Source organism: Gallus gallus, unplaced genomic scaffold (genome assembly GCF_016699485.2).
Source record: "Gallus gallus isolate bGalGal1 unplaced genomic scaffold, bGalGal1.mat.broiler.GRCg7b scaffold_47, whole genome shotgun sequence".
NCBI lineage: Eukaryota > Metazoa > Chordata > Aves > Galliformes > Phasianidae > Gallus > Gallus gallus.
Window position 1 is genome coordinate 113,862 of NW_024095999.1, and position 15,232 is coordinate 129,093.

General features: G+C 52.6%; 1 protein-coding gene across 1 annotated transcript in view; it reads left to right on the forward strand.

Moving 5' to 3' along the window:
* Window positions 1-14,519, forward strand: part of LOC429249 (IgGFc-binding protein-like) — a 45,916-nt gene extending 31,397 nt beyond the window's left edge. The window contains exons 17-21 of the mRNA XM_040657169.2: window positions 291-711; window positions 4,445-4,579; window positions 7,159-7,358; window positions 8,717-9,091; window positions 14,166-14,519. Of these exons, the coding sequence (XP_040513103.1) occupies window positions 291-711; window positions 4,445-4,579; window positions 7,159-7,358; window positions 8,717-9,091; window positions 14,166-14,519 (1,485 nt within the window). The remainder of the gene's footprint in view (window positions 1-290; window positions 712-4,444; window positions 4,580-7,158; window positions 7,359-8,716; window positions 9,092-14,165) is intronic.
* The last annotated feature ends 713 nt before the right edge of the window (window positions 14,520-15,232 follow it).

A 15,232-nucleotide genomic window follows, 5' to 3' on the forward strand; every position in this document is an offset into this window, starting at 1 on the left:
GACTGCAAAGCAATGCGTGCAGCCCCCATTCTGCACGCAGAACGACCCTGGGGTGCAAATCAGAGCATGCAAACCCCATTTTGGGTTGCAAACTCATTTCAGGATTGCAAAGCAAAGCACGCAGACGCCGTTTCTTGCTGCAAAGCTACACGTGCAACCCCCGTTCTGCGTGCAAAACCATCCTGGGCCACGAAGCAACGACCGCAACCCTCATTCTGCATTGCGACCCCGATTGTGGGGGGTGCAAGCACGCCCAGCAAGCCCATTTGTACCTCTTCCCCCCTCTGCAGGTGGACGGAGAGCGTCACCTCCTCCCTGTATCCCTGGCCTCGGATGCGGTGACGGTGACACAGGAGGGCATCTATCGGGTGCTGAGGACACGGGGGGGTCTGAAGCTGCTTTACGACGGTGCCACCTACGTCCTGGTGACGCTGCCCAGCAGCTACCAGGGCCACACCGGGGGTCTCTGCGGTGACTTCGATGGGGACGTCGGCAACGATGTGACGGAGCCGCAGCAGCTGGGGGAAAAATGGGGGATCCCCACTCAGGGTTGCAACCACGGGTCGCAGTTGACGCCGTGTCCACAAGTGGGGAAGAGCGGCTGTGATATCCTAAAGGATGCGGAGGGGCCGTTTCGGGGGTGTCACGCGGTGGTGACCCCCGGGGATTACGTGGAGAGCTGCTTGAAGGACACGTGTAGGAGGCAGGGGGGTGAGTGGGGGGAGAGGGGGGGAAAGGGGGGGGGGATGGGGGGGAGACGGGGGGGACAAATGGGGGGTGGCAATGGGGGTGACAGGAGAAAGTGGGTGACAGATGGGTGGGAGAGGGGGTGACAAAAAGGGGGACAGAATGGGTGGGAGAGGGGGTGACAAAGTGGGGGACAAAATGGGTGGGAGAGGGGGTGACAAAGTGGGGGACAAAATGGGTGGGAGAAGGGGTGACAAAAGGGGGACAGAATGGGTGGGAGAGGGGGGTGACAAAGTGGGGGGCAAATGAGGGGTGACAATGGGGGTGACAGGAGAAAGTGGGTGACAAATGGGTGGGAGAAGGGGGGATAAAAGGGGGACAGAATGGGTGGGAGGGGGGGTGACAATGGGGGCTGACAAATGGGGGGTGACAATGGGGGTGACAAAAGAAAGTGGGTGACAAATGGGTGGGAGAAGGGGGGACAAAAGGGGGACAGAATGGGTGGGAGAGGGGATGGCAATGGGGGGGACAAATGGGGGTGACAGGAGAAAGTGGGTGACAGATGGGTGGGAGAAGGGGTGACAAAGTGGGGGACAGAATGGGTGGGAGAGGGGGTGACAAATGGGGGGTGGCAATGGGGGTGACAGGGGAAAGTGGGTGACAGATGGGTGGGAGAGGGGGTGACAATGGGGCTGACAAATGGGGGGTGACAATGGGGGTGACAGAAGAAAGTGGGTGACAAATGGGTGGGAGAGGGGGTGACAAAGTGGGGGACAGAATGGGTGGGAGAGGGGGTGACAATGGGGCTGACAAATGGGGGGTGACAATGGGGGTGACAGGAGAAAGTGGGTGACAAAGGGGTGGGAGAGGGAGGGACAATGGGGGGAACAAAATGGGTGGGAGAGGGGGTGACAAATGGGGGGTGGCCATGGGGGTGACAGGAGAAAGTGGGTGACAGATGGGTGGGAGAGGGGGTGACAATGGGGGTGACAGAAGAAAGTGAGTGACAAATGGGTGGGAGAGGGGGTGACAAAGTGGGGGACAAATGGGGGGTGGCAATGGGGGTGACAGGAGAAAGTGGGTGACAGATGGGTGGGAGAGGGGGTGACAAAAAGGGGGACAGAATGGGTGGGAGAGGGGGTGACAAAGTGGGGGACAAAATGGGTGGGAGAGGGGGTGACAAAAAGGGGGACAGAATGGGGGTGACAGGAGAAAGGGGGTGACAAAGGGGTGGGAGAGGGAGGGACGATGGGGGGAACAAAATGGGTGGGAGAGGGGGTGACAAAGTGGGGGACAAATGGGGGGTGGCAATGGGGGTGACAGGAGAAAGTGGGTGACAGATGGGTGGGAGAGGGGGTGACAAAAAGGGGGACAGAATGGGTGGGAGAGGGGGTGACAAAGTGGGGGACAAAATGGGTGGGAGAGGGGGTGACAAAAAGGGGGACAGAATGGGGGTGACAGGAGAAAGGGGGTGACAAAGGGGTGGGAGAGGGAGGGACGATGGGGGGAACAAAATGGGTGGGAGAGGGGGTGACAAAGTGGGGGACAAATGGGGGGTGGCAATGGGGGTGACAGGAGAAAGTGGGTGACAGATGGGTGGGAGAGGGGGTGACAAAAAGGGGGACAGAATGGGTGGGAGAGGGGGTGACAAAGTGGGGGACAAAATGGGTGGGAGAGGGGGTGACAAAAAGGGGGACAGAATGGGGGTGACAGGAGAAAGGGGGTGACAAAGGGGTGGGAGAGGGAGGGACGATGGGGGGAACAAAATGGGTGGGAGAGGGGGTGACAAAGTGGGGGACAAATGAGGGGTGACAATGGGGGTGACAGAAGAAAGTGGGTGACAAATAGGTGGGAGAAGGGGGGATAAAAGGGGGACAGAATGGGTGGGAGGGGGGGTGATAAATGGGGGGTGGCAATGGGGGTGACAGGAGAAAGTGGGTGACAGATGGGTGGGAGAGGGGGTGACAATGGGGCTGACAAATGGGGGGTGACAATGGGGGTGACAGAAGAAAGTGGGTGACAAATGGGTGGGAGAGGGGGTGACAAAGTGGGGGACAGAATGGGTGGGAGAGGGGGTGACAATGGGGCTGACAAATGGGGGGTGACAATGGGGGTGACAGGAGAAAGTGGGTGACAAAGGGGTGGGAGAGGGAGGGACAATGGGGGGAACAAAATGGGTGGGAGAGGGGGTGACAAATGGGGGGTGGCCATGGGGGTGACAGGAGAAAGTGGGTGACAGATGGGTGGGAGAGGGGGTGACAAAGTGGGGGACAGAATGGGTGGGAGAGGGGGTGACAAAGTGGGGGACAAAATGGGGGTGATAGTGGGGGTGACAAAAGAAAGTGGGTGACAAATGGGTGGGAGAGGGGGTGACGATGGGGGTGACAAATGGGGGTGACAGGGGAAAGTGGGTGACAAATGGGTGGGAGAAGGGGTGACAAAAGGGGGACAGAATGGGTGGGAGGGGGGGTGACAAATGGGGGGTGGCAATGGGGGTGACAGGAGAAAGTGGGTGACAGATGGGTGGGAGAGGGGGTGACAAAGTGGGGGACAAATGAGGGGCGGCAATGGGGGTGACAGGAGAAAGTGGATGACAAATGGGTGGGAGAGGGGGTGACAAAAAGGGGGACAGAATGGGTGGGAGAGGGGGTGACAAAGTGGGGGACAAATGGGGGGTGGCAGTGGGGGTGACAGAAGAAGGTGGATGACAAATGGGTGGGAGAGGGGGTGACAAAAAGGGGGACAGAATGGGGGTGACAGGGGAAAGTGGGTGACAAAGGGGTGGGAGAGGGAGGGACGATGGGGGGAACAAAATGGGTGGGAGAGGGGGTGACAAAGTGGGGGACAAATGAGGGGTGACAATGGGGGTGACAGAAGAAAGTGGGTGACAAATGGGTGGGAGAGGGGGTGACAAAAGGGGGACAGAATGGGTGGGAGGGGGGGTGACAAAGTGGGGGACAAATGAGGGTGACAGAATGGGTGGGAGAGGGGGTGACAAAGTGGGGGACAAATGAGGGTGACAGAATGGGTGGGAGAGAGGGTGACAATGGGGCTGACAAATGGGGGTGACAATGGGGGTGACAGGAGAAAGTGGGTGACAAATGAGTGGGAGAAGGGGGGACAAAAAGGGGACAAATGGGTGGGAGAGGGGATGGCAATGGGGGGGACAAATGGGGGGTGACAATGGGGGTGACAGAAGAAGGTGGGTGACAAATGGGTGGGAGAGGGAGGGACAAAAGTGGGGTGGCAATGGGGGTGACAGGAGAAAGTGGGTGACAGATGGGTGGGAGAAGGGGTGACAAAAGGGGGACAGTATGGGTGGGAGAGGGGGTGACAAATGGGGGATGGCAATGGGGGTGACAATGGGGGTGACAGGTGAAAGTGGGTGACAAAGGGGTGGGAGAGGGAGGGACGATGGGGGGAACAAAATGGGTGGGAGAGGGGGGTGACAATGGGGGTGACAAATGGGGGGTGACAATGGGGGTGACAGAAGAAGGTGGATGACAAATGGGTGGGAGAGGGGGTGACGATGGGGGTGACAAATGGGGGTGACAGGGGAAAGTGGGTGACAAATGGGTGGGAGAAGGGGTGACAAAGTGGGGGACAGAATGGGTGGGAGAGGGGGCGACAAATACGGGTGACAGAGCGAAGGGTGACGCGAGGTGGGTGACAGAGCAAAGGGGGGGACAATAGAGGTGACAGTAGAGGTGACAACAGAGGTGACGGCGGTGTCCCCAACCCCCCCCCCCCCCCCCAGGTGTCCAAGGAAGGGGCGATGATGCAGAGGATGGCGGCGGCAGCACCGCGCTGTGCCGCAGCTTGCAGGCCTACGCCGCTGCATGCCAGGCTGCAGGAGGGGAGCTGCAGGAGTGGAGGGAGGCAGCCAAGTGCCGTGAGTTGGAATGCTTGCATTTTGCAAGGGTTGCGTGATGCAGCGCTGGTGTTTTGCAAGGGGGGGGGGGGTGTTTGCACGATGCATTGCTTGCATTTTGCAGTGGGGGTCCATTTGCGTGCTGCAGGGCATGCGTTTGTGCAAGGGAGGGTGCATTTGCATGATGCATTGCTTGCACTTTTGAAGGGGAAGATGCATTTTGCGTGATGCAGTGCTGGTGTTTTGCAACAGGGGGTGTGTTTGCATGATGCATTGCTTGCGTTTTGCGATGGGGGTGCATTTGCATGCTGCAGTGCATGCGTTTGTGCAAGGGAGGGTGCATTTGCATGATGCATTGCTTGCACTTTTGCAGGGGAAGATGCATTTTGCGTGATGCAGTGCTTGTGTTTTGCAAGGGGGGTGTGTTTGCACGATGCATTGCTTGCATTTTGCGATGGGGGTGCATTTGCGTGCTGCAGTGCGTGCATTTGTGCAAGGGAAGTGCATTTGCATGATGCACTGCTTGCACTTTTGCAGGGGAATATGCATTTTGTATGATGCAGTGCTTCTGTTTTGTAAGAGGGGTGTGTTTGCATGATGCAGTGCTTGCATTTTTGCAGGGGAAGGTGCATTTTGCATGATGCAGTGCTTGCATTTTGCAAGGGGAGGTGTTGCTGCGTAGTGCCTTGTTTGCATTTTGCAAGAGAGGATGCATTTGCATGGTGCAGTACTTGCATGTTGCGAGGGGAGTGCATTTGCATGATGCAGTGCTTGCACTTTTGCAGGGGAAGATGCATTTGCATGATGCATTGCTTGCATTTTTGCAGGGGAAGAAGCATTTTGCATGATGCAGCGCTTGCATTTTGCAAGGGGAGGTGTTGCTGCGTAGTGCCTTGTTTGCATTTTGCAAGAGAGGATGCATTTGCATGGTGCAGTACTCGCATGTTGCGAGGGGAGTGCATTTGCATGATGCATTGCTTGCACTTTTGCAGGAGAAGATGCATTTTGCATGATGCAGCGCTTGCACTTTGCACGGGGGGTGCATTTGCTTGCTGTAAGGCATGCATTTTTTGCAAGAGAGGATGCATTTGCGTGACACAGTGCTTGCATTTTGCAAAGGGGGGGGGGGGGGGGGGGATGCAGCTGCATGCAGTTTGCAGCAGCTCACCTCCCACCCGTGCATGGAGCACCGCCCTTTGGGTTGCAACGCTTTTTGCAGTGCGTTTATTTTCTGATACGAAAAAAAAAAGAGAGAGAAACGAAAGCAAAAACAGCAAAAAGCTGATGGCGTTTTTTTCTGTTTCGTTTTTTTTTTCTTTTCTTTTCCTGCCTTTTTTCCCCTCATTTTTTTTCTCCTTTATTTCCCTTTTTCTCCTCTTTTCCTGTCTCTTTTTTCCCCTTTTTTTCCACCCTTTTGTTTCTCTTTTTCCTCCTTTCCTCCTTTCCTCCTTTCCTCCTTCCCTCCTTCCCTCCTTCCCTCCTTTTTCCTTTTATTTTTCCTGCCCTCTTCCTCCCTCCCCTTCTTTTCTCCTCTTCCTCCTCCTCTTCCCTTTTCCCTTTTCCCTTTTCCCCTTTCCCCTTTCCCCTTTCCCCTTTCCCCTTTCCCCTTTCCCCTTTCCCCTTTTCCCTTTCCCCTTTCCCCTTTCCCTTCCTCCTTCCTCCTTCCCCTTTCCCTCTCCTCCCTTCCCACCCCCCCTTCCCTCTCCCTCCTTCCTTTTTCCCCTTTCTCCTTTTTCTCTTCTCTTTCCCTTTATTCCCTCCTCTTTCCTTCACCTTTATTTCCCTTTTTCTCCTCTTTTCCTGTCTCTTTTTCCCCTTTTTTTCCACCCTTTTCTCTTTTTCCTCCTCTTCTCCTCTTCTCCTCTCCTCCTCTCCTCCTCTCCTCCTCTCCTCCTCTCCTCCTCTCCTCCTCTCCTCCTTTTCCTTTTTATTTTTCCTACCCTCTTCCTCCCTCCCCTTCTTTTCTCCTCTTCCTCCTCCTCTTCCCTTTTCCCCTTTCCCCTTTCCCCTTTCCCTTCCTCCTTCCCCCTTCTCTTCCTCCTCCCCCCCTTCCCTCTCCCTCCTTCCTTTTCCCCCTTTCTCCTTTTTCTCTTCTCTTTCCCTTTATTCCCTCCTCTTTCCTTCACCTTTATTTCCCTTTTTCTCCTCTTTTCCTGTCTCTTTTTTCCCCTTTTTTTCCCACCCTTTCCTCCTTTCCCCCTTTCCCCCTTTCCTCCTTTCCTCCTTTCCTCCTTTCCTCCTTTCCTCCTTTCCTCCTTTCCTCCTTTCCTCCTCTCCTCCTCTCCTCCTCTCCTCCTCTCCTCCTCTCCTCCGTTCCTCCTCTCCTCCTCTCCTCCTTTTTCCTTTTTATTTTTCCTACCCTCTTCCTCCCTCCCCTTCTTTTCTCCTCTTCATCCTCCTCTTCCCTTTTCCCCTTTCCCTCTCCCCCCTTCTCTCCCTCCTCCCCCCTTCCCCTCCTCCCCCCCTTCCCTCTCCCTCCTTCCTTTTCCCCCTTTCTCCTTTTCCTCTTCTCTTTCCCTTTATTCCCCCCTCTTTCCTTCACCCCTTCCCAATTCCCCCTCCCATTTTCCTCCTCCTCTCCCTCCCCGCCCCCCCCACAGCACTCTCCTGCCCCGTGGGCGCCCACCCCCAGCTCTGCAGCCCCCTCTGCTCCCAGAGCTGCACCAGCCTCTCCTCCGTCCCCCACTGCAGCACCCACTGCTTTGAGGGCTGTGCGTGTCCAGCAGGAGAGCTGCTCAATGGGGATGAATGTGTGACCCCCGACGCCTGCGGCTGTCTGCACCGCGGACGCCTCTTCCAGGTGGGGCTCTGCTGCTTTGCAACACCTGCAGGGGGGGCACAGAGTGCATGCATTTTGCCCCTTTGCACCCTTTGCAAAGCACCCACCCGTTGCGCTTTGCATCTTCTTCCACTTTTGCAACCTTTGCAAAGCACCAACCCATTGCACTTCGCATTTGCATCCACTTTGACCACCTTCACAAAGCACCAACCCATTGCACTTTGCATTTGCATCCACTTTGACCACCTTTGCAGACCACCAACCCATTGCACTTTGCATCTTCTTCCACTTTTGCAACCTTTGCAGATCACCAACCCATTGCACTTTGCATCTTCTTCTGCTTCTGCAACCTTTGCAGATCACCCACCCATTGCACTTTGCATTTGCATCCACTTTTGCAACCTTTGCAGATCACCAACCCACTGCACTTTGCATTTGCATCCACTTTGACCATGTTTGCAGATCACCAACCCATTGCACTTTGCATCTTCTTCCACTTTTGCAACCTTTGCAAAGCACCAACCCATTGCACTTTGCATCTTCTTCTGCTTCTGCAACCTTTGCAGATCACCCACCCATTGCACTTTGCATCTTCTTCCACTTTTGCAACCTTTGCAAAGCACCAACCCATTGCACTTTGCATTTGCATCCACTTTGACCACCTTTGCAAAGCACCAACCCATTGCACTTTGCATTTGCATCCACTTTGACCACCTTTGCAGACCACCAACCCATTGCACTTTGCATCTTCTTCCACTTTTGCAACCTTTGCAAAGCACCAACCCATTGCACTTTGCATCTTCTTCTGCTTTTGCAACCTTTGCAGATCACCCACCCATTGCACTTTGCATTTGCATCCACTTTTGCAACCTTTGCAAAGCACCAACCCACTGCACTTTGCATTTGCATCCACTTTGACCATGTTTGCAGATCACCAACCCATTGCACTTTGCATTTGCATCCACTTTGACCACCTTTGCAGATCACCAACCCATTGCACTTTGCATCTTCTTCCACTTTTACAACCTTTGCAGAGCACCAACCCATTGCACTTTGCATCTTCTTCCACTTTTCCTACCTTTGCAAGACAGCAGCAACCCATTGCACTTTGCATCTTCTTCCACTTTTCCTACCTTTGCAAAGCACCAACCCATTGCACTTTGCATTTGCATCCACTTTGACCATGTTTGCAGATCACCAACCCATTGCACTTTGCATCTTCTTCCGCTTCTGCAACCTTTGCAGATCACCAACCCGCTGCGCGCTGCATTTTCTTCCACTTCTCCTACCTTTGCAAGACAGCAACCGACTGCACCTCGCGTTTTCTCGCACTTTTGCCACCCTGAAGTTACCCCTTTGCTCTCTTCCCCCCTTTGCAGATCGCTGAGACCATCATGTCTGCTGACTGCAGCGAGATCTGCACGTGCCGCGCCGCGGGCGGCATGCAATGCAAACCAGCCGGTTGCCCATTCGGCCAAGTTTGCACCATGGACAAAGGCGTGCGAGCGTGCAAAGAGCAACCCGGGCGTTGCACCTTGGTTCCTTCCTCACGTTTCGTGTCCTTCGACGGCACCAAAGGGACCACGACGGCCGTCGGGACCTACGTGGTGGCTTCTATTTGTCAGCCCGGTCACTCGCATTGGTTCCGGCTGTTGGGTGACGTTGCGGAGGATGAGGATCGGCCGTTGGTGGTGGCGCTGCACCTCTTCAGCCGCGCTGCTTTCGTCACCGTCCGGAGGGATAAGAAAGTGTGGGTAGGTGGTCTTCCGTGCTTTGCTCACCCTGGAGCCCACGTCGGTGGGTTTGGTGGCAAATGGGGTTGGAAGGAGAAGAAGCTTCTTGAGGGGGAAGCAGCCATGGGTGGCGTCCGTCACCCCACCGTCGTCACAAGTTGCCCTCATGTTGAGTTTTCCCTCTGTTTTAATCCAAATTGCCCTTTTTTGCCCCAATATATGACAAGGGAAGGGCCTCCATGTGCCATCTTTCAACCCACTGTCATCAGAATATCTTCATCCCTCATCCCATCCCCTCATTTTAACCAAAATCTCCGTTTTTCCATCGATTTATTGGAGAAAGAGGCACCCATGGGTGGCGTCCGTCACCCCACCGTCGTCACAAGTTGCCCTCATGTTGAGTTTTCTCTTTATTTTAACCCAAATCGCTCTTTTTTACCCCAATATATGGCAAGGGAAGGGTCTCCACATGCTATCTTTCAACCCACTGTCATCAGAATATCTTCATCCCTCATCCCATCCCGTCATTTTAACCAAAATCTCCTTTTCTCCACCGATTTATTGGAGAAAGAAGCGCCCATGGGTGGCGTCCATCACCCCACCATAGTCACAAGTTGCCCTCATGTTGAGTTTTCTCTTTATTTTAACCCAAATCGCTCTTTTTTACCCCAATATATGGCAAGGGAAGGGTCTCCACATGCTATCTTTCAACCCACTGTCATCAGAATATCTTCATCCCTCATCCCATCCCCTCATTTTAACCAAAATCTCCTTTTTTCCACCGATTTATTGGAGAAAGAGGCACCCATGGGTGGTGTCCATCACCCCACCGTCGTCACAAGTTGCCCTCATGTTGAGTTTTCCCTCTGTTTTAACCCAAATCGCCCTTTTTTGCCCCAATGTATGGCAAGGGAAGGGTCTCCACGTGCCATCCATCAACCCAACACCTCCACGAGGTCTTCATCCCTCATCCCATCCCCTCATTTTAACCAAAATCTCCTTTTTTTCCATTGATTTATTGGAGAAAGAAGCAGCCATGGGTGGCGTCCATCACCCCACCGTCATCACAAGTTGCCCTCATGTTGAGTTTTCTCTTTATTTTAACCCAAATCGCTCTTTTTTACCCCAATATATGGCAAGGGAAGGGTCTCCACATGCTATCTTTCAACCCACTGTCATCAGAATATCTTCATCCCTCATCCCATCCCCTCATTTTAACCAAAATCTCCTTTTTTCCACCGATTTATTGGAGAAAGAGGCACCCATGGGTGGTGTCCATCACCCCACCGTCATCACAAGTTGCCCTCATGTTGAGTTTTCTCTTTATTTTAACCCAAATTGCCTTTTTTTGCCCCAATATATGGCAAGGGAAGGGTCTCCACGTGCCATCCATCAACCCAACACCTCCACGAGGTCTTCATCCCTCATCCCATCCCCTCATTTTAACCAAAATCTCCTTTTTTCCACCGATTTATTGGAGAAAGAAGCAGCCATGGGTGGTGTTCATCACCCCACTGTCATCACAAGTTGCCCTCATGTTGAGTTTTCTCTTTATTTTAACCGAAATCGCTCTTTTTTACCCCAATATATGGCAAGGTAAGGATCTCCACATGCTATCTTTCAACCCACTGTCATCAGAATATCTTCATCCCTCATCCCATCCCCTCATTTTAACCAAAATCTCCTTTTTTCCACCGATTTATTGGAGAAAGAAGCGCCCATGGGTGGCGTCCATCACCCCACCATCATCACAAGTTGCCCTCATGTTGAGTTTTCTCTTTATTTTAACCCAAATTGCCCTTTTTTTTCCCCAGTATATGGCAAGGGAAGGGTCTCCACGTGCCATCCATCAACCCAGCACCACCACGAGGTCTTCAACCCTCATCCCATCCCGTCATTTTAACCAAAATTTCCTTTTTTCCACCGATTTATTGGAGAAAGAAGCAGCCATGGGTGGCGTCCATCACCCCACCGTCGTCACAAGTTGCCCTCATGTTGAGTTTTCTCTCTGTTTTGACCCAAATCGCCCTTTTTTGCCCGAGTATATTGCAAGGGAAGGGCCTCCACGTGCCATCTTTCAACCCACTGTCATCAGAATATCTTCATCCCTCATCCCATCCCTTCATTTTAACCAAAATCTCCTTTTTTCCACCAATTTATTGGAGAAAGAGGCACCCATGGGTGGCGTCCATCACCCCACCATCATCACAAGTTGCCCTCATGTTGAGTTTTCTCTTTATTTTAACCCAAATTGCCCTTTTTTTCCCCAGTATATGGCAAGGGAAGGGTCTCCACGTGCCATCCATCAACCCAGCACCACCACGAGGTCTTCAACCCTCATCCCATCCCGTCATTTTAACCAAAATTTCCTTTTTTCCACCGATTTATTGGAGAAAGAAGCAGCCATGGGTGGCGTCCATCACCCCACCGTCGTCACAAGTTGCCCTCATGTTGAGTTTTCTCTCTGTTTTGACCCAAATCGCCCTTTTTTTGCCCGAGTATATTGCAAGGGAAGGGCCTCCACGTGCCATCTTTCAACCCACTGTCATCAGAATATCTTCATCCCTCATCCCATCCCTTCATTTTAACCAAAATCTCCTTTTTTCCACTGATTTATTGGAGAAAGAAGCGCCCATAGTTGGCGTCCATCACCCCACTGTCGTCACAAGTTGCCCTCATGTTGAGTTTTCCCTCTGTTTTAACCCAAATCGCCCTTTTTTGCCCCAATGTATGGCAAGGGAAGGGTCTCCACGTGCCATCCATCAACCCAGCACCTCCACGAGGTCTTCATCCCTCATCCCATCCCCTCATTTTAACCAAAATCTCCTTTTTTTTCCATTGATTTATTGGAGAAAGAAGCACCCATGGGTGGCGTCCATCACCCCACCGTCGTCACAAGTTGCCCTCATGTTGAGTTTTCTCTTTATTTTAACCCAAATCGCTCTTTTTTACCCCAATATATGGCAAGGGAAGGGTCTCCACGTGCTATCTTTCAACCCACTGTCATCAGAATATCTTCATCCCTCATCCCATCCCCTCATTTTAACCAAAATTTCCTTTTTTTCCATTGATTTATTGGAGAAAGAAGCAGCCATGGGTGGCGTTCATCACCCCACCGTCATCACAAGTTGCCCTCATGTTGAGTTTTCCCTCTGTTTTAATCCAAATCGCCCTTTTTTGCCCCAATATATGGCAAGGGAAGGGTCTCCACGTGCCATCCATCAACCCACTGTCATCAGAATATCTTCATCCCTCATCCCATCCCGTCATTTTAACCAAAATCTCCTTTTTTCCACCGATTTATTGGAGAAAGAAGCAGCCATGGGTGGTGTTCATCACCCCACCGTCGTCACAAGTTGCCCTCATGTTGAGTTTTCTCTTTATTTTAACCCAAATCGCTCTTTTTTACCCCAATATATGGCAAGGGAAGGGTCTCCACATGCTATCTTTCAACCCACTGTCATCAGAATATCTTCATCCCTCATCCCATCCCCTCATTTTAACCAAAATCTCCTTTTTTCCACCAATTTATTGGAGAAAGAAGCGCCCATGGGTGGCGTCCTTCACCCCGCCATGAGACACTGTGGAGAAATGACCCATTTCCCAACATTTTTCACCCAAATTTGGAGGTGAATTCCATTACAAAGGAGAGGGATAGAGGAGCAATGACCCGTTTTCCACCTTTTTCCACCCAAATTCCATTGCAAAGGGTAGGGGTGGAGGAGCAGTGTCCCGTTTTCCCCCTTTTTCCACCCAAACTCCATAACGAAGGGTAGGGATGGTGGAGCAATGACCCATTTTCCCCCTTTTTCCACCCAAACCCCATAACGAAGGGTAGGGATGGTGGAGCGATGACCCATTTTCCCCCTTTTTCCACCCAAACCCCATAACGAAGGGTAGGGATGGTGGAGCAATGACCCATTTTCCCCCTTTTTCCACCCAAACCCCATAACAAAGGGTAGGGATGGTGGAGCAATGACCCATTTTCCACCTTTTTCCACCCAAATTCCATTGCAAAGGGTAGGGGTGGAGGAGCAATGACCCATTTTCCCCCTTTTTCCACCCAAACCCCATAACGAAGGGTAGGGATGGTGGAGCAATGACCCATTTTCCACCTTTTTCCACCCAAATTCCACCACCAAGGAGTGGGATAGAAGAGAAGTGTCCCATTTTCTACCTTTTTCACCCAAATTTGGCGGTGAATTCCATTACAAAGGAGAGGGATAGAGGAGCAATGACCCATTTTCCACCTTTTTCCACCCAAATTCTATTACAAAGGGTAGGGATGGTGGAGCAATGACCCATTTTCCCCCTTTTTCCACCCAAACCCCATAACGAAGGGTAGGGATGGTGGAGCAATGACCCATTTTCCCCCTTTCTCCACCCAAACCCCATAACAAAGGGTAGGGATGGTGGAGCAATGACCCATTTTCCCCCCTTTTTCCACCCAAATCCCATAACGAAGGGTAGGGATGGTGGAGCAATGACCCATTTTCCCCCTTTTTTCCACCCAAATCCCATAACGAAGGGTAGGGATGGTGGAGCAATGACCCATTTTCCCCCTTTCTCCACCCAAACCCCATAACAAAGGGTAGGGATGGTGGAGCAATGACCCATTTTCCCCCTTTCTCCACCCAAACCCCATAACAAAGGGTAGGGATGGTGGAGCAATGACCCATTTTCCCCCTTTTTCCACCCAAACCCCATAATGAAGGGTAGGGATGGTGGAGCAATGACCCATTTTCCCCCTTTCTCCACCCAAACCCCATAACGATGGGTAGGGATGATGGAGCAATGACCCATTTTCCACCTTTTTCCCCCCAAACCCCATAACGAAGGGTAGGGATGGTGGAGCAATGACCCATTTTCCCCCTTTTTCCACCCAAACCCCATAACGAAGGGTAGGGATGGTGGAGCGATGACCCATTTTCCCACCTTTTTCCCCCAAATTTGTCGGCAAATTCCGCTTCTAACGAGAGAGCCGGCGTAGAAACGACCCACTTCCCAACATTCCCCCCCCCACACACCCCCCCAAAATTTGGGATCAGCCTCCACTTCACTCTCCTCTCCCCATTCCTGCCCCTCTCCAATGCAGGTCAACGGGATCCCATCCACCATCCCAGCTCAGGTCTCGGATCAGCTCTCCATCCGCGAATCCCAAAACGTCGTCTCCATCACCCAAACCCCACACCTGGTGGTGACCCTCAGCCCCACGGGGGAGGTGACGGTGACGGTGACGAAGGAGCTGAGCAGGGAACTGTGCGGGGTCTGCGGGGACTACGATGGGGACGCGGCCAACGACCTCCGGGGTCCCGATGGGAAACTGGTGGCGGATTTCTTGGCCATGACGAAGGCCTGGAGGGCGCCCGACTTCACCCCTGTGAGTGGCCCCACTGAGGGGGCGTCTGTTTTTGGGGAGGGGGTGGGTGTGGGGTGGGATTTGGGGTGATGGTGGTGTTGCTTTGGGGGTGTGGTCCCATCTTGGTTGTCCCTATAGGGCCGCCATGTTGGGTGTCCACCCATTGGTTCCATCCCTTCGTACTGACCCAAAATCTCCTCTATTCATCTAAATTTGTGGGAGAAAATGATAGGATTTGGGGTGATATTTGTGTTTGTTTTGGGGTGTGGTCCCATCTTGGTTGTCCCTATAGGGGATGGAGGGGATATAATCCCATTTGGGTTGTCCCTATAGGGCCGCCATGTTGGGTGTCCACCCATTGGTTCCATCCCTTCGTACTGACCCAAAATCTTCTCTATTCTACTGCATTTGTGGGAGAAAATGATAGGATTTGGGGTGATATTTGTGTTTGTTTTGGGGTGTGGTCCCATTTGGGTTGTCCCTATAGGGCCGCCATGTTGGGTGTCCACCCATTGGTTCCATCCCTTCGTACTGACCCCAGATCTCTTCTATTCTACTGAATTTGTGGGAGAAAATAATAGGATTTGGGGTGATATTTGTGTTTCTTTTGGGATGGAGGGGATATAATCCCATTTGGGTTGTCCCTATAGGGGATGGAGGGGATATAATCCCATTTGGGTTGTCCCTATAGGGCTGCCACGTTGGGTGTCCACCCATAGGTTCCATCCCTTCGTACTGACCCAAAATCTCCTCTGTTCTACTGAATTTGTGGGAGAAAATGATAGGATTTGGAGTGATATTTG